This window comes from Phascolarctos cinereus, unplaced genomic scaffold (assembly GCF_003287225.1).
Source record: "Phascolarctos cinereus isolate Bilbo 61053 unplaced genomic scaffold, phaCin_HiC Scaffold_3;HRSCAF=262, whole genome shotgun sequence".
NCBI lineage: Eukaryota > Metazoa > Chordata > Mammalia > Diprotodontia > Phascolarctidae > Phascolarctos > Phascolarctos cinereus.
Genome location: NW_027555736.1, coordinates 219,969,012 through 219,995,695, shown reverse-complemented (window position 1 = coordinate 219,995,695; position 26,684 = coordinate 219,969,012). Strand labels below are relative to the sequence as shown.

At 36.4% G+C, this 26,684-nt stretch overlaps 1 protein-coding gene across 1 annotated transcript in view; it reads right to left on the bottom strand.

Annotated features, from left to right (window-relative positions):
- Window positions 1-26,684, bottom strand: part of CEP128 (centrosomal protein 128) — a 507,255-nt gene that overhangs the window by 321,850 nt on the left and 158,721 nt on the right. Inside the window, 1 exon segment of the mRNA XM_020976328.2 lies at window positions 2,407-2,583. Coding sequence (XP_020831987.1) covers window positions 2,407-2,583 — 177 coding nt within the window.

The window sequence follows — 26,684 nt, the reverse complement described above, 5'->3', positions numbered from 1 at the left end:
GGTTCTAATAGTATCATTTGTGCAGTCAAATGTGACATGTCTTAGTAGGTTCTCCATTATGTGCATAGTACCATGTGACATTAGAAAAGTCACTTAACCTTCCTTGAAGTAAGTTTCCCCATTTAGAAAGTGAATTGGACTAAACAGTCTCTAAAGTCCCTTCAACTTCTGGATTTATGAGCTGCCTCAGTAGTACTGCTCAGGGAGTCTCCAAAATCACAATTATGTTTCTCTTCTTCAAATGACTCTTCCTGGGAAATATCTTTGCTGATAGCTTCTGCAGCTCTAATTTATAAATCTGTGGAGGATAAGAAGCTGCTCCTTCCTCAGGGTATTAAGCCCCCTCCTCTTTAGGGAGAATAAAAAATTTTTGTTCCAAGTATTCAGTTATGCTTTTCTTTCCCTTTCTCCCCTATGTGACATTTCTCTAGTCTTCAATCTCTGTTGAACTTGGGACAAAAAGAAATGAATACAAATCCTGGTTCTGGCATGTATTACCTGAGTGACCTAAAGCAAGTCACTTATTCTTTCTGAATCTATTTTCTCATACGTAAAATGAAAAGGTTGTACTAGATAGCTTGAGGTCTCTTCCAACCCTAGAGCTATGATCCTGTATCAACACATGACTTGATGGCTTATAATTATTAATATAAGTTTTAGGTATCTTAGAAATATTTGGTGCATGGGAAATCTTAAAATTCCAAGCTTAAAAATAAACAAGGATGGCACTGTTGATACATGATACTAATTGAAATTGATACTTTTAGAATAACAAATGTCTCAAATAAGGACAATTACAATAAGCCTAACAGTTATCTGACCTGAATTAACAAACACTAATTTACAGGGAAAACTACTTTCCAAGGGAGATTTGGGCTACTACTTTCACAAACAAAATACTGATTTCTTTTAAAAAGAAAAAAAATACTGTTTTGATAAAGCATGTTGAATTATTTCTGCACAAGCTAAATTATCTTTCATTGGAAAAAATTGTATTCCTATTTTCCCCAAACCATTTATTCTTATGGAAGGAAAAAACTAGAAGAAGGAAGACAAGAAAGAAAAGAAATATAAAAGAAAGAGCTAAATAAAAGTGTATTATATTCAGTTCAGGGCACTACATTTTAGAAGAAATATAGATTAATTAGAGCATTTCAGAAAAGGGTTGACTAGAATAGTAAAGGGTCTTCCAACTACGTCATGCGAGGAACAGTTGAAAGCACTTGGGAATGTTCAGCCTAGAGAAGAGAAAACTTATGGGGACAGGATAGCAATTTTTGACTATCTGAAAGGCTGTCTTGTAGAAAGGGGTTTAAATTTGTTCTGCTTGGCTCCAGTGGGCAAATTAGGTCTAATATGTGGAAGAATTCAGTTCAACATAAAGGACAACTTTCAAACAATTGAAATTAAGCAAAAGTTTAGAATCAGCTGTCTCAGAGGTAGTGAGTTCTCTTTGTATTTGAAGTCTTCAAAGCAGAAGTGGGATAACTAGCCAACGAGAATGTCATAGATAGAATTCATAATTTAGGTAGGTGTGACACTATATATGACCTCTGAGTTCCTTTTCAAATCAGTACTTCTGTGATTCTATAAAAAAAGAAGGACTGAGAAGGCACTGAAAAATAAGACTCATTATTCTTACCCATTGTTGTCATAGCCTCACACTAGACATAAAATGAGGGGATTAGACCAGACAGTCTTTAACATTATTTCCAATTCTATCTACAATTCTATCCTACAGGTCTGCTGCTAAATTAGAAAAGTAAAATGGTCAATGACAATCATAAAAAGTGTTATTTGCACATAAAATAAGCTCAATGTTTTTAGCTATATGCAGTAATAATGATACTTGGGAACAACACAGCATATTTTCTTCAAATAACTCAAAACATTTCCTAGCATATACATTCTAACATATTTTCCCAAGGGCTTTACAACATGATTAAGTTACAAGATGGCTTTTTAATGAATGTATTAAGAAAGTACAATGGAATTGAAGTACAGTGCCTGTGACCACTCACAGAATTGCAGAATCAGGATCAGAACTCAAGTTTCGTGAGTCCCAAGGAGAACCCTCTCTGTTGGCCTGTATTACTGTCACCACTGAAGGTCAAGTCAAAAGGAGAGAGGAATCACTATTTTTCTTTTTATAGTAAAGTAGTGGTAACTAAGTGGCATAATCAAGCATCTCTTAACAACTCAGTAAGAAATAGTATATTTCATGACATTGCAAAAAGATATGTCACCTAATTTTTTAAAAATTAAGGGTTCCTGGTTTGGTTTCCCTCATAAATTGTCTACAAAAAAAATTGGACTAATATGCAACAATATATATAAAACCCAGTAAAATCACTCAGTAAGAAACAAAGAGAAAAGCTAAGGCACACAATAAGAAATTATAATTACTTTGAATTTATCCAAAGAGTCTCTGGAGAAGATTTCACAAGCTGCATCAATTTCCCTTCCTAACATGTCAAAAATGGATTCCTGTTCTGTCTCCATAGAAAGCAGTTGGTCCTTGAGCTGTATTCTGGTTTCTTCCATTTTCCTTAAATGTTCTTCATCATTGCTTAGCTCTTTTTCCTAAGGAAGAAGAGAAACAAAAATAAAAGTTAGTTATTAAATGATGGCAAAAACCACTTATGAATTGGTATGAAATCCACAAATGGGATAGGAGGGGGAAATTACTGTTCTCATTACCACACCAAAATAAATATACTACCTATTCATTATTTGAGGAAAAGTTATTCAGAGTTCAACAGTAGGACAGCTTGCAATTGATGAGCTGAGTATCTGGCAAGGTAGAAATGTGGTAATTATTCTACCAAGGGAAGTCTGGGGAAAGGAGAGTAGTTGAAAGGAAATTCTGCACCATATTAAAATCACATTTCCATTAATGGAACAGCAAAAGCTGATACCACAAAACTGGCTTTAAATTTATGAAAAAAAAAACCCTTTCTAAAACCTAGGAGACTAGGCAAAATAGACAAAGAGGGAAATAAATATCCTAAATGAGCTTGTATGTTTAGCCCCTAACTTCTCCAAGAAAAAAAAAATAAATCTATTACCATTTTTATCTCATCAACGCTGTGCAAAACAGAAAAGTTCAATTAAATTCTCAAATATAGAAATCCTATAATATTTTGAGGTCACGGGAATGTGATAGAACCAAGATGGTAATGTAAATTCAGAATGATATCTTAAGGAAAGAGATTCCCACGAGTAGTTATTGGACATTTTGAACCAATAGGTTTTTGGCTTGTATTTGTATTTCCAGAGCTTAGCACAGTGCCTAGCACATAGTGAATGCTTAACAACTGCGTTATCTCTATCTATGTATCCCTCTCAACATACAAAAACTCATCTTTTCCCCCAAACCCACCCCACCCCCAAATCTCCCTATTTCTGTTATAGGCAATTACTTCTAAGGATTACAAACAGTGCTACCTGGATATCAGTTGCCAAATCTTGTCATTTCTACCTCTAACACACTTCTTACATCCATCCCCTTGTCTCTACTCACAAAGTCCCTAATTCAGGACTCAAGAGCCTATTTGGTCTCCCTGCCTCAAGTTTCTCTCCATGTCAATCAGTCCTCAATATAGCCATCAAAGCGATTTTCCTAAAGCACAATTATCATGCCTTTCTCCAATAAACTCCAGTAGTTTCCATTACTTTTAGGATCATTATATAAAATACTCTGTCTGGCATTGAAAAGTCTTCACAACCTGGCTCTATCCTGCCTTGCCAGTCTTATGCATTCTCCAATTTATATTCATTCCAACAGTACAAAAACAAAAACAAAACAAAACAAACCAAAACTAGGCTTCTTGATGTTCAATATCCTATCTCCTTGCTTATGCATTGACTGCACCCAACCTCAACCTCATGCCTATAATGTACTTTCTTCCCACCTCAATTTCTTTCAAGACTTCATTCAAGTTACCCCCTTTTGCATGAGACCCTTCCAGGTGCTCTTCACAGCCAGTACCTTCCCAGGCCAAGGTTACCTTGGATCATTTTGTATGTGTTTTTGAACATACCTAGATACATACTGTCTATCCTGTTAGAATGTAAGCTTATTGAGGGAAGGGACTGTTGTGCTTTTGTCTTTATACTCCCAGTGCCTAACACAGTGTCTCACATGTATAGCAGGTGAAAAAAAAAAAGGTTTACTGATTGATTCATTTATATGGGGGATGGGGAGTGGAGAGGAAATGATAAGAAGAAACTAAACATTATGTGTACCACCCAAACTTAGTTATGATGAAGGACACTATGAATTCAAAGAGGTGACAGGGAATAAGGAAAGTATTTCAGTGATAGGGAAGAGTTTATGTAAAAGTACAGTGGTGGGAGGTGGAATGTTGTAGACAGGAGGGAGGCTGAACTAGATGGAGTGTAGAGAACATAAGGAGAATAAAGACTCATCTCAATCCATTATATTCAGCTGCTCCCAGATCATGTTGCCTTTCCATATTTATTTAATGTTAATCAAAAAGCACTCTAAGTGCCTACTATGTGCACTATGCTGAAGGTAAGATGGGCCAGATTAGACAAGAAATTAAATGGCAAAAATAGGAATTTGAAGTTTATACTTAGAGGCAACATACAACCACCAATGATTCTCAAGCTGGTGAATGACGTGTTGAAACCTGTACTTCCAGATTTTTGACAGCTGTGTGGAGGATCAATTGCAGAGGAAGAAGGAGTAGAATTGGGGAGACCAATCAGAAAGCTACTGTGAACTTCTAGATTAAGTGGCCCACAAGATGAAAAACTAAGCACTTTCATGACCTCTCAGTCCTTTCCAAAATAGGAATTGTATGGAAGAAATAAAGCAATTTTAGCTTCTTCCAGTGTCTAGTAGTACACTAAGGGACCTAATAAGGCAAAAATCCAATGAACTAAGAGCTGATAAAGCTAATCTCTAACCCCTAACACACTCAGCATCCCTTCTACCATCAGTTGCCATGCTTTGGCAGGGCTGAAACAAAATTCAATTCTGCCTCTCTCCTTGGGCTCTAGATCAGCTAATTTAGTTCAAAAATCAATGAATAAATATTGCAAGACATAAGAAGAAACTGAATCAATATATGAGAAGGCAGAGGACGCTATGAATCCCAAAAGAGCATGGAACCACAGCAAAATGTTCCTGAATGGTTTAAAAGATAAGTAAGAATTGTGAGAGCAGACTGTATGGCCCACACAGCAGAGATAATTGGCAGAAAAGAAAAACTTGAATCCATAGTGGCAAATCTTACCAAAGAAACAAAAGAGAGAATAAATGATGACAGCAATAAACACAGTAGTAAAGAGAGAGTAAACACACAGAAATAACAGGTAATCTGAAAGAAGAGAAGCAAAAAGCAATAATATTAAAAGGAAACAGGAAATCTATTCAAGCAAAACATATTGATCTTGAAGACAGGATTGTATGGACAACTTAAGGGATAAAGATTTGCCAGGACATGACAAGACAAAAACTTGAATACCATAATCTATGAAATAATATGAGGAACTGTCCAGAACTTCTGAACACAGGGAACATGTGCCGATATGTGATTCGATACATGGATCAGCAGGGGTGAGAGGAGGGACTGTGCTGCAAATTCTAAGACTCATATTGATTAAGTCTAACAATTCCAATGACAAAGTCTGCAAGTAACCAGAGGGAAGACCTTCAAATACAAGGGGAAAAATATCAAGAAGATCAGATTATTCTGCATCCACCATAAACTACAAGAGAAAAGGAATCATGTTCCAAAGTGCAAGAGAGCTCAAGACATAACCCAAGATAATGTACCTTGCAAACCTGAGCCTAACCATTCACGAAAAAAAGTAGATCTTCAATAAAATAGTCTTTTGAAGAATTCCTACAATGAAAACTGAAGAGGTTGTTTTGAATACCACATAAAACAGAAATATTTTAAAAAGTAAATATGGAGATCAGGTAATGACAACAAAATAATTACCCCAGAAAATAAAAGGAAAAAAAAGTTTTCAGATATTACAATAGTTCAAGAAGAAAGGATAAAACACTATACTCTGTTGGTAGCCATGTGAGTGGTGAGAAGGGATGAATGCAAGAGATGAAGAAATGCTAAGAAGGTAGAATCAACAAGACTTGGTAGCAGTAGACTAGTAGGTCCTAGACTAACAAATTTCTATTTTTATTTTTATATTTGCTAAGCTCTAAGCAATAGTTGGGTTCACCTGGATTTGTAAAAGTCTATTTGTTTTCATGTGAACACCAAAACAGAGAGCTGTCATCGTTGATGCAACCCTGAAATTAGAATTAAGATGTGCCCTGAATGAACTATTTTTTTAATCCAGTAGAGAATGTATTGAAATCGATTAAATACTAGTATTCTTGATTTGATCGAAATTCATCAATGATCCACGACAAGAAGAGGTGGCCAGATAACAGCAAAGTCCCAGCACAATCAAAGCAGCAGCAACCTGGCCATCCCGCTGTTTAGTTGATTCCACATACTTATATGTTTGGTCAAAGGCAGAGGCAAATTAGGCTTTCCTCCAATAGGGGAAAGAAATCATAACAATAACAGCCTAGGAAGGATGATCTACACCTCTTTAAACTCCAAATCTGTGAGTCTATGATCTTATATCAGACAAGCAGGCCAAAACCAGAGGCAGGCATGAGTGGAGTGAACAAGAGCATGGTTCAGAAAACCAAGAGGTTCAACTCCAAAGCCAGTGGGAAACTGGGAAAAGCAGAGTAACAATGACAGAAATGAACTGCCATCTGGCAGGGCTACGTTTTGACCTGCCAAGACTTCATAGTGATTACATTCCTCTCAGCATCACTACCTGTCACAAACAGTAATCACATTTTGGCTTGGAAGGCCTGCTGCCTGCTGAAAATGGCCTACCATTATGGGTTCTGACAACAGAATGGCCTTTGGCCCTAGAAGACAGCACATACTCCAAGCCTTCATATCTAACTAAAAGCCAAATACAATATCATTTCAAGAACTGTTTAGGTGCTAGGGTCAAAATATTGATTTTATTGCCAAACAACTACTGTTACTTTGAGTTATTCTTTAACTAGGAGCCAACTCCAATTGTATTCTTCTTCCAACTACCAAATTCTTTTCAGTTTTGATGAAATACTTGAACTGATTCATCTTTGGAGTTCACTACTGTGGCATTTTTAGACTTGTTCATTTCTAGATTTCTTCATTCAAGTAGCACTTACTAAGCATACATTACATTTACATAACAGATCGGCATTTTCAGGATATTATAACAAATAAGACAGTGAACAAATGTCCAAAGAAACTGACTGCTCCACTGGATAAGCCAAAGAAATAATGACACTTCTAAAATGTCTGCCCAGAAGTTTTCAATAGAACACAGGTACAAAGATTTGTTATTAAGAATAATGAAACTTATATTCATACAATGCTTTATGGTTAACGAAACACTTTCCCAACAACAACTCTGTGAAGTACTATATATAAGATTATCCCTATTTTAAAGGTTAAGAATCTGAAGCTCATTGTGGTTAAATGACTTACCTAGGGTCAAACATCTAGTATCAAAATTCAAAATGAGGTCTTCTACTCTGATTCCAGTGTTCTGCAATAATAATCCATAACGTTGTTGTTGTTGTTGTTGTTGTTGAGTAGATTTCAGTCATGTCTGACTCTTCATGACCCCATATGGTGTTTTCTTGGCAAGGATACTAAAGCAGTTTGTCATTTCCTTCTCCAGCTCATTTTCCAGATAGAGAAACTGAGGCAAATATGATTAAATGACTTGCCCAGGGTCACACAGATAGCAAGTGTCTGAGGCCACATTTGAACTCAGGTCTTCCTGACTCCAGGCCTGGTGCCCTATCCACCAAGCCATCTACTTGACAAAATTGTTGTTTAGTCGATTTTTTCAGTCATGTCTGACTCTTTGTGACCCTATTTGTGGTTTTCTTGGCAAAGATACTGGAGCAGTTTGCCATTTCCTTCTCCAGCCCATTTCACAGATGGTCATTTTACAGAGTCAACTAACTTGCCCAGGGTCACACAGCTAGAAAGTGTCTGAGGCTAGATTTGAACTCAAGAAGATAAGTCTTCCTGACTCCAGATCTAACACTCTATCTACCATGCCACTCAGCTGCTCTAAATGATACTTAAACCTACATGTGTTCTCTGACATGTATACTCTAACTTCAGGAATCAGATCTGAGACTGAGAATTTCTGGATATTAAAGATATCTAGATAAATTAACTATTTTGTGAGAATTTAATTAATTAGATGCTATTCTACCTTAGCAAGTAGTATACTAGACATAATTTAACCTTTTCCTGATAACTTGGAAGCTAAGTAGCACATTATAGAGCACTGCACCTAGAGTCTGGAAGGCCTTGATTTCAAATCCAGCCCCAGACACTTAGTAATTGTGTGGCCTTGAGCAAGTCACTTAGCTTGTTTGCCTCAATTTCCCCGTCTATTAAATGGAGACAATAATAGCACCTACCTCCCAAAGTTGTTTGCTGTGAGGATCAAATGAGATATTTATGTAGTACTTTACAAACCTTAAAAGTTCCATAATAAATGGTAGCTATTATCACTACTATTAAAATTAATTCATCAACAATATCATGCTATATCTCAATAAGGTTTATAGGAATGCTTCCCTCTATCATCAGGGTCTTATTAAAGCTGCATTTTCTCTAGTCAAGCACAATTAGAGGATGGGCCATGAATTACTGAAGACTACAGGACTGTTTAACCCTAAGCCAAATTCCTCCAAGTTGTTCTCCTCTTACTCTTGCTGTTTCTTCTCCACCTCTACTCACATCTGAAATGGTTACTGGTCCTACTGCATGTTAAATAAGCCAGGAAGGTAGATGCTCAACAAAGACAGCTCCCTATCAAAAATTCTGCTACATGGCTTCCTGAAATGTATTCCATTTCTCTCTTTGACTTTTTTTCTTTGTTTCTTTTCTTTTCTCTCATTTTCTTGCTAATTTTCTCATGCTTCATGACTTCAGATCCATGGGAATTATTTTAAATTCTCATCAATAGTCAAGTAGACTAATTCCTCTTGGTCAGGAAAGTAATTAGTCACATCTTTTTCATATGAAACTGCAATTCTTTATTATGTACAGCTTGTTTTTTAAAGTACAAATAAAATTTAACTTCATAGTACCAACACTGCTGTGCTTGTCTATGTCCACTTTCTGAACTTCCAGTCTCTTCTCCAAATATTTTTAATGTTTCATTGATACATTTCTTTTTCTTTTCTCTCTTTTTTTTTTGTATCGCTATCATTGTCCCATCATCTCTCCCACACAAGGCCGCACCCTTTTCTCCATTTCTCCCCTCCTCAGGCTGCCCCTTATAACAAATAAGAAGAGTCAAAGCAAATTCTTGTGTTGGTCATGAATGAAAATATATCTAAATCCATCATTTCTCTGCTAAGAAATAGGAAATATGTTTTACTATTAATCTTTCAGATTCCTAACTGACATGGTATTCATTAATTAACAGTCTTAAGTCTTTCATAATAGTTTTCCTTTCATTACTGTAGTTACTGTATACATTTTTTCCTGCTGCTACTCCATTTTGTATCAGTTCATGTAACTACTCCCAGGCTTCTCTGAATCTGTCATTTTACTAGTTGTTTTTTTTTAATGGCACAACAATATCCCTTCATATTCCTATACCATAATTTGTTCCTATATTTTCCAACAATTAGAAAACCACTTCATTTCCAGTTCATGGACAGAATTTAAAATATTGCTACAAATAATTTCATTCCTATCAATCCTTTCCTACTTTCTTTGATCTCAATGGGTTTATATTAAGTAATGGTTAAGGACTTCTAGTTTAGTTTGAGTTTTACTTTTCAGGAATGGTTCCAAATTGTGTCCCAGCATAGCTGGACCACTCTGCAGTTCTACCAGAATACTTAGGATACATGTCCCCCCATAATCCCTCCAACAATTATATCTTTCCTTTTTCATGTGGCTTGTCTTTCTTCTTTTGAGAAATGCCTGGTCATTGTCGTCATCATCATTATCATCATCATCATCATCATCATCATCATTATTACCATATATCTATTGGAAAATAGTTCTTCTTAATAGCTAGATCTATTCCTTATATATTCTGGGTAACAGGTGTTAAAAAATTTTTCTGAAAAGATTTTTTTTTCACTTAATTTTCCTTCCAAGTCTAAATTTATCAATTTTATTTATGCAAAACTTTTAAAATTTAAGTAATGGAAATTGTTCATTCTGTCTTTTAGGATCATCTCTACCTTTTCTTTAACTTAAACCGCCCCCCCCCATCCATAGCTGCAGAAGGTATTTCTTCAGTATCTTATCTAATTTAAATATGACAGTTTATTTCTGTAACATGTATCTATTTGTAGCTTATTGTAGTATATAGCATATGGTATTGTGGTATATTGATCTAAACTTACTATCTGCCAGATAGCTCTCCGACTTTCCTAGCATTTTTTGTTGAATAATGAGTCCTTACTCAAATACTTGGTACTCTTGGGTTTACTGAACACTATTTGTTCAATGAACCACTTTTCCTCTTGTTAAGATAGTCTCAAATAGTTTGATGATTACCATTTTGTAATATAAGTTGATATCTGCCACTGCTTGCCCCCCCACTTTAACACCTTTTTGTTTTTCTATTTCTATGCTGTTTTGTTTTGTTTTTTGGTTTTTTAACTTCACAAATACCATCTCCATGAACATTTCCATAAAAAATCAGAACAGGAAAAAGGATTTTATGTAAAGCTGTCACTCTGTATTTCAAATGACTTGCTTTTATAAAGCATAATTTCAAAGATATCGTACTTGTCTGTTTCTTTCTCACTTCCTTCTATTCTCTTCAGAGTGTATTAAAAGTATTTCAATGACCTTATTTTTATTTTCTCTATTTTTTTCTGGAAATACTACTAATAGCTCCCTTCTCCCTACCAAACCCAAGAGAATAAGAGAAAAAGAGAAAAAAGGCAATTCTTACAAGTAAGCATAGACAGTCCATACACCTGCTGTGTTCAAAAATGTATGTCTCATTCTGCACCTTGAATCTATCAGGCCTCTGTTAGGAGGATGGAAGCATGTTTCATCATTGGATCAATGGACTCCTGGTTGGTCATCGAATGGGTCAGAGTTAAATCTTTAAAAAAGTTTTTTTCTTTATATTATTATCGTAATTGCATAGATTATTCTGGTTTTGCTCTGTTCACTCTGCATCAGTTCATGCAAATTTACACAGTTTTCTCTGAAACCACCCCTTCTATCATTGCTTAGGGTACAATAAATAATACTATATTATATCCTTACCCCATAATTTGTTCAGCCAGTCCCCAATTAATTGGCACCTACTTTCTTTTTTTCAGCTCTTTGCTACAACAAAAATAGATGTTAGGAAATTTTGGATATATGGTTCCTTTTCCCTTTTCTTTAATTTCTCTGGGATTGAGGTCTAATAGTGATATCAATGGGTCAAAGAGTATGCACCAGTTAGTAACTTTTTGGCCATAGTTCCAAATTGCTTTCAAGAATGGTTTGACCTATTCACAGTTCAACAAGCAGTGCACCAGAGTGTCTGTTTTCTTTTAATGGCCTTTTCAATAAATGTTATTTTCCTTTTTTACAATTTCTGTCAATTTGATACAAGTAAAGTAGATATTGACAGTTGTTTTAATTCTTTACCTGTAAGTGATTTATAGTTATTTTTCACATAGTTATTATGTTAGATTTTGAGAACTGACTAGTCATATCCTTTGAATATTTACCTATTGGGGATTGATTCTTATTCTTATTCTTGTAAAAAAATTTTAACTTCATTTTTTCCTATTAACAAAGCATTTATTTTTCTCCCCTTCCAACTTCTCTACTCCTATTGAAGAAAATTTCAAAAGAAAAAAAAACATCGTATCAAATATATGTAGTCGATCAAAATATATTGCCACATTGGCCAGGTCCACAAATCTATGTCTCATTTGCATCAAGTCCATCAGCCTCTCTGTAAGAAGGAGTATCATGGTTCATCACTAATCCTCCGGATTATTCTTATAAATTTAACTCACTTCCTTATATATCTTAGTAATAAAACTTTTATCAGAAAAAACTTGCTGAAAAAGTTATTTCTTCCCTGTTCTCATCTCTTTTCTAATTTTAACATTTATTTTGTTTGTTCAAGAACTTTACAATTTTATGTAAACTGTGTTTTACATTTTTATGAACTTAGTATCATATATCTATGGTCATGAACTCAAGTTATTTTCTTCATTATACCTATAAGTTTATTATGGTTTGACTGTATCTAGTACATGTTACCATTTGGAGATTACTGTAGTATTTGATGTGAGATCATAGTCTAATCCTAGTTTCTGCCAAACTGCTTACCAGCTTTTCCAAATGCCCAATTCCTGGCCTTGGAGCTAAGAATGTTTTTTACATTTTAAAAAGCACAATGCAACTTTATTTACAAATTTAAAAACCATTCTTGGCTCCTCTGCCATATAAAAACAGGAGGCCACTGTCTGCAAACTCCTGTTCTAGACAAAATTTGCAATTATTTTTCCTTACTCTTTATAGTAATCCTTTGGTCATTTGATTGGCATGGTACAAAATATCTAAATCTAGGTAATAATGTCATTACTTTTATTTTTATCATATTGGCATGGCCCAACCATGAGAAATTTCTATCCCTTCACTAATTTAGATACAGGTTTGTTTTTTGTTTTGTTTTTTTTTCTGTAAAGAATACAGTGTGTTTTGGATTGGACTACTAAATATTTTACATATCCTATAGTTATTTTAATAGAATTCCTCTTTCTAGCTATTCTTGATGGGTTGCGTGGTATTATATAGGATAGCTAAGAATTTGTGTGGACTTAGTTTATACATTGCTAATTTGCTAACATTATTATTTCAATTAACTTTAGTTAACCCAAGGTTTCTTTTTGCAGATCATCATAACACATACAAAAAGTGACAAATTTGTTTCCTTTTGCTTAGTACTTCAATTTTAATTTCTTGTCATATGGCTATAGCTAGCATTTCTAGCACTGGGGAAAGAATATTAATGATAATGTATAGTCTTGTTTTATCCTGATCTTATTGAAAAAACCTAGTTTAATCCTCATTACATGTAATTCTGCTTTTAATATTTAGAAGTTATCATATCAAAGAAATATCCATTTATTCCTATGATTTTTAGTGTTTTAACAAAATGTATTTCAACAAAACCTCTCTCTGCATTCGATGAAATAATGTGATTTTATTGTTTCTGCTATTAATTTTGTCAATTACATTTAAAATTTTCCTAATAATGAACCAACCTTGTACTCCTGGCATAAAGCCTACTTAGTTTTAGTGTAAAATCATTTCACTATATTGTTATAGACTCTTTGCTAATATTTTACATAAATGCTTTGCATCAATATTTATTAAGAATATTAGTCTAGGGGAGCTAGGTGGTGCAGTGGATAGAGCACTTACCCTGAAGTCAGGAGGACCTGAGCTCAAATCCAGCCTCAGAGCAAAACACTTGACACTTACTATGAAATTGATGTTCATATGTAGCCCCTTTCCCAAACTCTTTCCTCCATGTTTGTATAGTCTTCTTTTCCAATATGTTAATTACAGTAGGGAATAAGCATCCCCACTTTCTCCTGTCTTTCTTAATGTATTTTTTCCTTCATTTTTCCTTTTTCTATTAATAATAATCCCAATAATAACAAATAGCATTTATATAAAATTTACTATGTGCCAGGCACTGTGCTAAGCACTATACAAATACCTCATTGGAGCATCACAACAATCCTGGGAAGTAGGTGCTATTGTCACCCTCATTTTAGAGTTGAGGAAATTGAAACAAATAGAGGTTAGGTGACTTGCCCAGGTCAAATAGCTAATAAATGTCTGAAGCTATATTTGAACTCAGCTCTCCCTGAATCTAGGCCCAGAGCTTTATCCACTGCACTACCTAGCTGGATCAAAGTACTCTCAGGCTCTCTTCTTATTTCCTCCCTATATGCCCTTTGAAGTCATTACTAGTCTGAGGGGAAAGATGCTTCCTCTCTCCTCCCGCCATTAAAATGGATATATTTCATCACTATATGGTCAGTCATATTTCAGTAGTGTCAGACTCTTTGTGACTCCATTTGAGGTTTTGTTGGCAGAGATACCAGAGTGATTTGTCATTTCCAACTCCAGCTAATTTTATAGGTGAGGAAATTGAGGCAAACAGTGACTTGCTCATAGTCACACAGCTAGTAACTGTCTGAGTCAGATTTGAACTCAGGAAGATGAGTCTTCTTGGCCCTAGGCCTCTCATCACTATGATAGTCCCTTCCAATTGCTCACTTATGCTTCTTTGGCTCCTATGTTTGCATTTCAAAATATTCTATTTGGCCTTTTTACCAGGAATGCAAGGAAGTTCTCTCTGTCATCTTGCTAGTCTGGACTATACCCTCTAGATGTCCCCACAGGGGGATTCTATCTGGGAGACAATACCTCTTAATAATCAAGACACTACCTAAAGAGTATCATGCACAGAACAGTTATGAATAAAATAACATGTCATTCTTACTCTCAAATATATTTATTATTGGGGGAAGGGGAAGACTGGTTAAAACTAGCAATTTATTTGAATGTCATTGTGGTTTTTTTAAATCACAATTGATCTAGAGCTCTTCAAATACATAGGCAAGGGTTAAATGTTTCTAGGAGTAATCTTGGCTTTGTGTCGATCAAAAGGCTGAAGTATTTTTACTTATTTTTTTCTTACAACATTGTTTGGAGTGAATAAGGAGACACATGTTGGAGGCTTATGTTATTTCTGAGTAAACTGAGGCATAGAATCACCACATAGCATGAATTAGGGAAGGAGATTACACTAATAATCTTACTATATGTTGTTCATATAGTAAGCAAATGAAAATGTCCAGTAAAAGACTTAGTAATTGATTATGAGAGTCAGGAGACATATAGGCTAAATTTGTAAATAGCTTAGCAAATTGATCTAAACTCTTGAGTACCTATCAATTTCTTTTAGTTTCTTCGCCAGTATATATAACTGAAGGGCAGGTAGGTAGGACAGTAGATAGCATGCCAGGCTTGGAATGGGAAGAATCTTCTTCCTGAGTTCAAATTCAGCCTCAGACACTTACTAGCTGTGTTAGCCTGGGCAAGTAACTTAAGCCTGTTTGCCTCAGTTTCCTCATCTGTAAAATGTGCTGAAGAAGGAAATGGCAAATCACTCCAGCATCTTTGGCAAGAAAACCCATCACAAAGAATAAGATATGACTGAAAAACAACTAAATAACAAATACGGAATTGGGCAAGATGGCTTTTGCAGTTGCTTTTGGCTTTACATAATTTTTCATCCTCTCATTACTAAAAGGCTGATCTTTGACAAAAGCTAACATGTCTTAAATAACAGGCTTGAATAAAAAGTGGTGATGTGAATAGCATTCACCTGTCATATGAATCCATTTGACCTTTATAATAAAGATATTTTGATATGTATGAGTGTTAATTTTTGATAATACATCCTTTTCAAGCTTCCTATAGGCTGTAATATATGCCATCTCTCTCTCTCTTTTACCCTAAAAATAACTAGTAATGCAGTTTATAGCCTGTGTGCATTAATACTGTGTCTTCCTAGAAGCTGAGTCACCTATGCTCATGTAAGTATTATGAATGTTCTTCAGCTGGTTAGGTAAATGGGTCCTTGATAGTATTTTGTTCAAGATAATTTGCCTTTTGAAGGTAGCATTATGGATTTAAAGCTTATAAATGAAAGTTACTTTTATTTGCTATAATAATTTCACTAAAGTTTTCTGATGATATGTGCAAGTTTTTAACTAGCTGTATTATCAGAGAGTTCAAAAATGATTTTGAATTATGTTATTTTGGGCCTACTGCAGACCTTTAACTTTATTTTAATGCTTCCCCCCACATCTTGGCTCCAAACTCCTTCCTTTAGTATAATGAATAGCAAGATGGTGTGGAGCTAAACTATTGAAATGTTGCCTTTTTTAAAGTTAGTTTTCAGTGAGGGAGAAGTTAAATTAATGATGTATTCAGTAGTTTGAGTGCATCTTATTTAATGTAATGTTTTTGTTAAGGTGTGTAGAGAAATGTTTTCATTTAATTTAATGCTTGTATTGAAAATAAAATGGTGCTTCTCGAGCACTTAAGATCCCAAAGGAAACGTGTAAGCTTTCACTGAACAGACATCATTTTGGACAGACTGGTTTTACTGAAATGATTTCGCTTGCATAAAGTTAGTGTTTCTTTGGAAAGTCTTAAGAATCTATGAGAAAGTGGCAAATTTTGATTAATTTTAGACCAATAACTCTTTTTTTTTGGCTAGGAAATGGGGTTAAGTGACTTGTCCAGGGTCACACAGGTAGTAAGTGTTATGTCTACGAGGCTGGATTTGAGCTCAGGTCCTTCTGAATTCAGGGCTGGTGCTCTATCCAGTGCGCCATCTAGCTGCCCTTTAGACCAATAATTCTTACCCTTTGTCAAACTGAGTAGACCAATTAAGGATGTTTCCTGTCATTTAATTGTTAACAATCTTTCTTAAACGATTAAAAATTGAAACAATTACAGATGCCAATTAAGGGAAAAAAATAAAGCCTTTCTTTCCCAAAGCCATCTTCAACAAAACTAAATAGGTATTAAAGTATAAACCTGCTTCAATCTGCATAAATACGTATTCATATGATGTTTGTATTCTAAAGTCATCCATATAGTCTTTCCAAAGGTCAAAAGCTCCTGACAGAAGAGAGGACTTCCTAGCATTCCAGGTGAAAAGGCAAGAATAGAATAGATATTTTGAAGTGCAAACATAAGAGTCAAAGAAATACTTCCACAATTGGAAGAGACCATATAGTGATGAAGCATATATATTCTAATGGGGTTGGGAGAAGGAAATACAAGTTTTTTTTTACTTTTTTTCGGGGGGAGGTCAAGGCAATTAGGGTTAAGTGATTTGCCCAGGGTCACACAGCTAGTAAGTGTCAAGCGTCTGGTGTGAGGCCAGATTTGAACTCAGATTCTCCTGACTCCAGGGCCGATGCTCTATCCATTGTGCCACCTAGCTGCCCCCAGGGAATATAATTTTTGGGAAAAAAACCTGAGGCAAATGATACCTGAATCACAGACGGGCAGAATTCATATAAACAAGGCAGGCCAAATACCTAGATAGTATCACTAGGGAAAAAAAAAAACAAAGCAAGTAGAGAATAAAAAGCTGAGGTTAATCAGTCACCAAACATTTCTTAAGTGCTAACTCCAAACGTGCCAGTCACTGTACTGAGCACTGGGGACACAAGGAAAAATGAAAAGGAGAGATGATATCAGAAGGATGGGAGATGAGAAGGAAGGAGAAAAAGGGAGCTCTCAGCAAACAGCACTGATTTTTTTCAGTAAAATATGAGATGAGGCCCTTAGCCGAAAGTGAGTAAGTGAGGGGTGGCATAGGAAGTTTGAGGAAAAGAGAAGAATTGAATAGTTGTGTGACAAATGGGATAGGGAATCAATTAGGACAAAGAAAGATGGCCTCACAGTGGAGGGCAGGGAGGATCATATCCCAGAATCATATTTCTAAATGTGTTAGTTCAGACATAGGATGGGGTATGCTGCATTAGTGGGAGGAATGCTGACATCAACAAAATAATAGATCTTTAAATACAGCATTACCTAATGAAATCTTTCTTAAAAGTAAGCAAGCTAAAATTCTGCCATTTTAAAATTGAAATTTTGAGGAGGGTTGATGATGAGAGTAAGGAGTGTTTTATAAATATTATCTATTATTTACAGCATACTTTATAAAAGATTCTTTAGTTACCTTAGCATTTTTTTGCCTTTTCCAAACATTTGCTTCAGCCTTCCTTTTCAAATCTGTGTGACCTCAAATACAAACAAAACTAATGTGTTTCTGTTCTGTTTATTCCTTAGATAACTAGCATTCTTTAAACCGCTGATGTTTTATTGGCTATACTGGTGTTTATATGCCAAATAAAGAAAGGCACATAGGAGAATACAAGGTTATAGTCAGACAGAGAAATGTCAGCATTGTGGCTTATGGAGACGAAGCATTTGCTGATAACGATATCAAAAGCTGGAGCATTCTCTTGTGTGTCTGAGTTAGAGAGAAAGTACAAGTTATGGTCAAAGGAGGTGACAATCAGCCTCATTTAATAGGCATACTCTCCAAGGAGGACAGATTTTCATGATATTGCTCTCTCCTTCTTCCTTGTAACACTTCTTTTTCATGGGTATAATAGAGGGTTCTGGTCTTGACTTTCCTTTCTTCTCTCAGTTTTCTCTTGTTGATCTCAGCTCCCACAGGTTCACAACCATTTCTATGCAGATGGCTCCCATATCTACATACCTAGCCTTCTCTCCTGAACACCTCTCATATCACCAACTGCATATTTTTTGGTCACCTCTAACTGTATGGCCCATAGGCATCACAAACTCAACATAACCCAAACAGAATCCATTAATGATCTTTTATATCTTTCTTATCTTCTTCCCAACTTATTTCTGCCGAGGGTACCATCATCCTTCTAGTCACACAGGTTCATAACTTGGAATCATCCCAGACTCTTCCTTCTCCCTCATTTCTCACATCCAATCAGTTGCAAATTCTTGTCAAGACACAATCTATCCCACATTGATCCCCTCTTCTCCACTCACATGGTCACCATCCTAGTTTAGGACCTCATCGTCTCATCCCTGGACTACTAGAACACCTTCTTAATTGATCTCCCTGCCTTCATTCTCCAATTTAGCCTCCAAACAGCTTCTAAATTGATATTTCTAAATGATAGTGTGATGACCATATCACTCCTTGATCAAGAAACTTCAGTAACTCACTCTCACCTCTTGGATAAAAATGCAAACCCTTCTGTATGGCTTTTAAAACCCTTCATAATCTAGCTTGAGTCTACATACATTTCCAGGCTTATTGCACACTAATATCTTTACCTCACTCAATTTTCTAGCCAAACTGGCCAGGTTGCTATTCCCTAAATATTACATTTCATTTCCTGTCTTCATATTTTTGGACAAGTTGTCCTTATGGCTGTAATGCTTTCCCAGTTCACTTCTGCCTTGAAGTATCCATAGTTTCCTTCAAAGGTCAATTCAGATGCCCTGTCCTACAGGAAGTCTATCCTGATACAACAGTTAATAGTATCCTTGCCCCAAAGATTATTTATTAAGTCTCTTTATACATATATATGTATATATACAGAGAGAGCACATATTTTCTGTTTTCTTTTCTATGTACATGGTATTTCCCCTCAAAAAAAACAAAGAATTTAAATGGCTTGAGGACAAAGTCTACTTCATTTTTGTCTTAGTATTCTCAGAGCCTAGCATGATGTTTAACATACAATAAGTGCTTAAGAAATGTTTGTTGAGTTGAATGCAACCAGGAAGCCAAGGTGTATGAGGGCACAGGAACATGTTAAGATGGAAAGGAAGACTACGAGCTGGGTTCTCTCCTTGAGAAAGTAGGTAGAATGACCAGGGCCTGGTATATAACTGCTACTAAGAACTGGCTTGAGTGACAGGTCAGGAGAGAATGAAGTGTAAAGGAAGAAAGATTGTGGGGTTGCAGAGCTGTGGTGACAGAGGTAGGTCTGCAAGTGACAGGTAGGAGCAAAGTATAGACCACTTTTCATTCTGCCTGTTGGTCATGAGACAAAGTAGGGACAGTACTGGAAATAAGCGGCTGGCATTATACTATCAAAGGGGTGCAATCCAAAGGTCGGTTAGTTAAGAATAGAAGAGGTTCAAAAATATGTGACAGAATAGAAAGACAGCAAAGGACAGAGAAGCAGAAAGAGAAGAGCAAGGATTAGTGGGAATGGAAATGAGGGAGCTGAGAGTGGTGAGGAAGGGAATTTTTACTTAAGTAGCATTCTACTTAATCACCGGCATCCAAAGAAAAACAGGAGAATATTTTAGCTTTAAAGCAATAACTCATTATACCCTCCTCAGTATAACAGCAGATTCCCCTGCTGATACAGGGGAGCTAAGACATTAATCCTCCTCAAATAAGAGGCTCTAGGCACATGTTTGAGAACCTAGGCTCAGTTCAAGGAGACTTGGACTAGAAAAAAAAAAGTGGGGGAAGGGAATGAGGTCTTTTTTCTCACATTCTCTGTCTCTTTTTACACCCACCCGACAGTTCCAAGGAAAACTACTCAAAAAATAGCTTCGGCTCATGTTTAGGTTATGTCAAAAAGGAGATAGAAAGGCACTCAACATACAATGTAGATTTGATAAAGTATAGCACTTTTCCCATATATTCAAAAGAAAAGCTTATGACAAAAAAGACTCAAAGGTATGTATTGACAAAGTCTTAAATATGACAAAATGACCTGTAAGTCCTATTAAATTCTCTAGGGAATCCAAAGGATTTAAAACATTAATTTTTAATTTTTTTAAACATTATTTAAAACATTAATATGTGGGACACTTAGTGGGATATTTACATTGATATTTCACTTTCACCTTGGTTCTGCACTATGCAACCGACTCTCTCAAGGTCCATGTCGTCTGGCAAGCCAGGACAAGGCTTGGGCTCAACCTGCAGCTAGTTATCACCTCCTCTGAGAAGCTCTGCCTTAGCTGCAGGGCCACCCTTCTGCTCGCAACTGATGCTGAGGGCCTGAGTGGCGCCTGACCTCTCCAATGCATGAGGCTGCCTCAGGCTGGAAACATCCATCTCAGGATCACTGCGTGGTCACCTACACTCAGGGAAAGAAACACAAAGCAAAAGGACCAGCCAGGGGCGTAGGCTTGCCAAGGCAGCACACGGGAAAACAACCTCCATCACCATCATGAAAGGTCCAAGACAGAGGGTTCTAAGATACATGTTCCAGACAGAGGAAAGAAAAGATTGAGGGCAGAAGCTGTTTCTCCCTTTAAAGTTTACTGTGTGGGCTGCTCCTCTTGGCTCAGTGGTAAAGCCTCCTGATAGACGTCACTCCCCCTGCTACCATCACAGGGAACAAGTTACTTCAATGTCTCTTTAAAACTCCAAATCCTTTTGCACTGAGCCCCACACATGACTCACCAGAAGTGTCCCAGAGTCCCAAAGACTAAGAGAGGCTCAACTGATTGCCTTAGTTACACCAATAAGAAAAGGAAACTGTGTTTTAGATCTGATTTTGATTTCATTTTCACTCTATCAGGTGGGAGATGCCCAGGCCATGGGAAGGAATGACTAAGTGGCCTGGTGGGAACGGTTTTCCAGGTGGGACAGGGAAGCAATAGGTCAGAAGGTGGAAGGAGGAGACCAATTACTTCCTTGCCTTAGGGCAGACACGCACAACTTGTACACTTCTTTGGGCCACAGATGGGTCAGACTAGAGACAGTGATGATGGTTGGTGGCTACGGGTCATGTGACAAACAGGAGAGTGTGCAGTGACAACCCCATATTTTCCCAATCCTTTGGCAGGGCCTTATGTTGTTTAGGCCTGCTTAGGGTATGAATGGTCCAAAACTGATTAAGATACTGGCCTAGGTGTGAACCACCTTAAGGGGAATGTCTTTTTTTTTTTTGGTTTGGTGAGGGCAATTGGGGTTAAGTGACTTGCCCAGGGTCACACAGCTAGTGAGTGTTACATGTCTGAGGCTGGATTTGAACTCAGGTCCTCCTGACTCCAGGGCTCTATCCACTGTGCCACCTAGGGGAATCTCTTGATTCACTTCAAGGAGTGTGAACAGTAGGAGCCAGGGACTGGGAGAAGGGTGGGCCAAGCTTCATAGTGGTTTGTTCTGGGTCATATTTTCCTCGGGGCTGGTGGGCAAAATATAACTTACAGCCTTAGACAATTCCTTTGTAAACTGAGAGAATATTTGTGTTACAGTCACAGTTAGCATATATTGAAGGTAGGACTTGAACACAGGTCTTCCTGACTCAAAAATCAACCCTTTATTCACTATATACCAGGATGCCTTTACTATAAATGATACAATTGTAAAATGTGCAAATCAGTTATAATTTTAAAAGCTTTTCATTCTGTTTGATGGTAAATCAAAAGGAAATTACCATATAACAGGGTTCACATTTTAGTGAGATTCCCATAAAAGGGGAAAATCTGTTTCCCAAGTAACCCCTGGACAAATATGAAGTTATATTTACAACCAAAGTATGAAAACAGTCTGTCTAGTAATGGTCTAGAAGCTTAAATTTTCAAATGAATGCTTGGTATTAGCCTTCTCTCTCTCTCTCTTTTTTTAATTTTTCTGCTCATTCTTTTGGAAATTTTAAATCTCCAGAGCTCTGGCCACTACACATGGATATCCTCTCATATAAGCAAATGATTCAATTAAAAACTTTTGATTTTCAAATGATACAAGCAAGTCATATAGGTGTTTTTCCACCCCCCACTCAAAATAACAGAAATCTTTAAAATGTAGGGCTACATTTAAAACAAAGCTATCAGAAGTATTTATTAGTTTCTTCACTTTTGAGTTCTACTTTGTCTTATTTTATCTAAATAAGCCAATGTAGCATACAATTTGCATTTTATAAAAGATAACATATCAAAATATGTAAATAAATAACAAGATTTATAGTTCAACATTATTTTTATTAACTAACAATGCTATCAAAACCCACAAATTTAGGATACCATTTTAGTGGCATTTTACAGGTACTATATTCCCTTGAGAAAAAACTTAAAATTTTTAAAATTTTGCTATAGAAAATTAATTTACATAAGATCCTTTGTAATGATAGTAGGTCCCACAGCACTTTACAGTTTGCAAAGCATTTTCCTCACAATAATCTTATTGGGGTAGATAGAGCAAGTGTCATGATGCCATTGTTACAGATGAGAAAACTAAGACTCAGAGAGATGAAATGACTTAACAATGGTCAGCGAGTAAAAAGCTGAGAGACTCAAACCTGACATTCTCACTTTAAATCAAATCCCAAATACACTAAACCACCCAGGGTTTTTGGCAGAAAAAGTGGTGTTACAAGTCTTCAAAGGAATGCCCTCTGACAGAGTCAAAACATGAATATGAGAACGGCATTGTCTGAACTAAACTAAAAGATCTAGCTTCTGTGATGTTTCCCTTTATTCTAAGCTATGAAACAAGAGTCGAACAAATTTCTAAAGATGGGAGAAAATCTCAGCATCATTTCATGAACAGTTTTTTATTAAGCAGCCAACAGTAAAAATCACGAACTCATAATGTGAACATTCTGTAGAATGCATAATACTTGTTCTCTTTGGCGAGATAAACCAAAAAATAGCCTATGACAAAGCAAAAACTTGGATGTTAGAAAAATGCATTTTGTTCCCACATATCACTACGAAATAGGGAAGTAAAGTGTGTACATATACTCCTTAACAATGATCTTGTGCCAAGGAGTCAGACTTCTGCTGATGTACAATGGAATTTTGATGAGGATACAACATTTTTCTCAGTTTGCAAATCCAAAGGTGGCTCATGATGTGAAATAAAAATCAAAAGTGAAGAATATCATCAAAATAATAGAGCAAGATGATAACAATAAGATGGTATTTTTTTAAAGCAACATAAAGAAAATATTTCTTGAAGGTCCATGAATTTTACCACGTTAATTAGACATCTCTGGCTTATAAAAAGCTGCTTTTTCAATCAAGTAGGTCAGAATTACAAATAAAATTCACCCATGAGATTTTCTCCCTCCTTTCTTTCGAAATATCATATAGTATCTAACTGTTCTTTGAATTTAAATTCTTTGCACTTCTTTTACAAGAAAATTGTGAAAAAAAAATTTTAATTAAAAATGAATTTCAGGAGTTCTTGTTGTTGGGGACCCTTGAATTTCAAAGCTGGCAAAGACCTCAGAGATAGTGTGGTCTAACCTCTACCTAACAAGAATCACTGCCATGATCTCACTGGGAGGAGGCATCTAACTTTGCATGAATCCTCCAATAATGGGAAAGCATATGAGTTCTCAGTGGGCCTCTGCTGCTTCTTAGTGATCACTGAATTATGTAAATGCTCATCATGTTTAAGTTACACTACCTAACATGTGAATGAATAAACCAGTGAATGAATGAAGGAATGAGTGAAAACATATTTATTATTTATCATGTGTCAAATACTAGAAAATGGAACACTAGAAAATACAAATACAAAAGCAAAGACAGTCTCTGCCTTCAAGAACCTTACATTCTAGGGGAGACAGAAGGAGAGAAGTGGTCAGGGAAATATTTTAATTGGAAGATTTATGAGGCCAGGTGCGGTGGCAAGAGGGTGACCATACTAAGTCTGGCACTAATACGGTGAACCTTTGAGATGGGGGTAAGGGATGGAGGGCACCAGACTGCTTAAAAAGGGGCAAACCAGCCCGATTCATACACTAAGAAAGTCAAAGCTTCCATGCTGCTCGGCAGTGGAATTAGACCCACGAGTGGATACAGCACTTCCAGCCTGGCCAAGATAAGTGGAATGAAGGAAGAGAGAGACCAAGGGACAGAGAAGAGAGGAAGGGAAGAAAGATGAAAGAGGGAAGGAGAGAGGGAAAGAGGAAGAGAGGGAAGAAAGAAGGCTCCTTCTGTGCTGTCTGCCACCTACAAGTTTCCTTATTCTTAGAAATCTTAGGGAAAAAATTCACCATATCTGACATCCCCACTATCTAGGATATCTCAACTAACCTCCTTGAAATACTTGACTACCCTTGGTGCCTTCACATCTTCTCCTCTAATCATCTTCCGAACTGTATGCAATTTGATTTATTATTGATAACAATAATGATAACAGTATTTTTCCTATGGTATTTTGAGGCTTGCAAAGGACTTTACGTATTTTGTCTTATTTGATCTCACAAGACAGCTATGAATCAGATGCCATTATCTTCCCTATTTTACAAATGCAGAAGCTGAGGTATAAAGATTAAATGACCTACCCAGGGTTCAAGTCTTCCTGACTCCAAGTCTACGTTCAATCTCCTGCTCTACCTACTTGCACAAACATCCAACCTCAGGATTCAACTGAAAGTGCTCTCTACAAAGTTACCAATTACCTCTTACTAAATCTAAAGTCCTTTAGTCAATTCTCATCCTTCTTGACCTCTCTGCATCATTTGACACTGTGGATCACCTCTTCCAAGATAATTCCTATTCTTTATCAATTTTCAATACACTGTTCTGTTGGTTTTCCTCTTATTTAGCCAACCATTCTTCTTAGTCACCTTTCCTGAATCTTTATCCATTGTCTCTCCCTCTAAACGTGGCTGTAAACGACTCTGTTCCAGACTCCCTTTTTTTCCTCTCTATACTCTCTCAATTGGTGATCTCATCAGTTTCTGTACGTTCACTGATAAATATCTGTGCAGATTATTCCCAGGTTTATACATCATCAAGATCTATCTACTAGATCAGGCATGTACAACCTGTGGCCTGCCAAAGGATTTCAGGCAGCCTACGAAAAATGTAGAGGAAAAGGTCATTCTCTTTTCCCTAACTCACTCCTCTTCTAATTTCCCTGTTTATGCTGAAGAAATCATCATCCTTCTAGTGACCCAGGTTCACAGATTCAATGCCATCCCTGACTTCTCTCAGTCAGCCAGTTATCTAATCACATGTCTAATCCTGTCATGTCTAGTTGCACAACATCTCTCACATCTGTTCCCTTCTCTCCTGTCTCCCTGTCTGAAATCTCTCCCCACTCCAATCCATCCTAAACACTGACACTAAAGCAGGAGTTCTTATCCTTTTCATGTGTCATGGATTGCTTTGGTAGTCTGGTAAAGTCCACAGACCCCTTCTCAGGGTCATGTTTTTAAATACATAAAATTTGCACAGCCAGGTCCATTTAACCTTTGTGCCTCCTTTCCTCAACCAAAAAACGATAGCATGTGGAGTGACTTCCAGATCTAATTCTACAGTTATAGGAGGTAATCTTTCCCATCCCATTGCTCTCTTTACAACACAGCAATGCTGAACTACTTGCTGCTCCTATATGCTGCTCAATCTCCCATCCATACACCCTTAAACAGGAGATCTCCCCCCCACTTTCTCTCCTCACCTCTGAGTTTTTCAAGGCCAGGCTTTCATTAAGACTCAAATGTAGTGACACTTTTTGCAGAGGTCTTTCCTAGACAAGCTATCCTTCCTACAGTTACCTTATATCTACTTTATATGTATTTTTGTGTACATACACATATGTATATCTGCATACACATACATACATATACACACATGTGTACACAAATGTACGCCTACAATAGCTCCTCCAATAGAAATATAAGGACCTTGAAGTCAGGGCCGGTTTTTACTTTTTCTTTGTATCCTCAGCACTTAGGATAGCGCTTGGCACCTCGGTGTTTAATGTGAATAAATGCTAGTTGATTGACTAAACTTGTACCTGAATTGGTGCTTATGTCTACTGTGAACTACATGTAGCAGAAGATTAAATTATTAATATCTCTGGCCTCCTCTTGCAGTTCAGCACAGGTTTCTTCTAATAAGTACCTAGTACAATGTTAAACATCTAATAAACAGTCAGTAAATTATTACTGACTGACTGTACAGTCAGTTAGCATGTGTTCACAGAACGTAACCTAATTAATGTTAGCGTAAATATAACATTTTTACAAAGATAAATTTGCTAAAAGTACATATAGCACATCTACATGACATTTTATT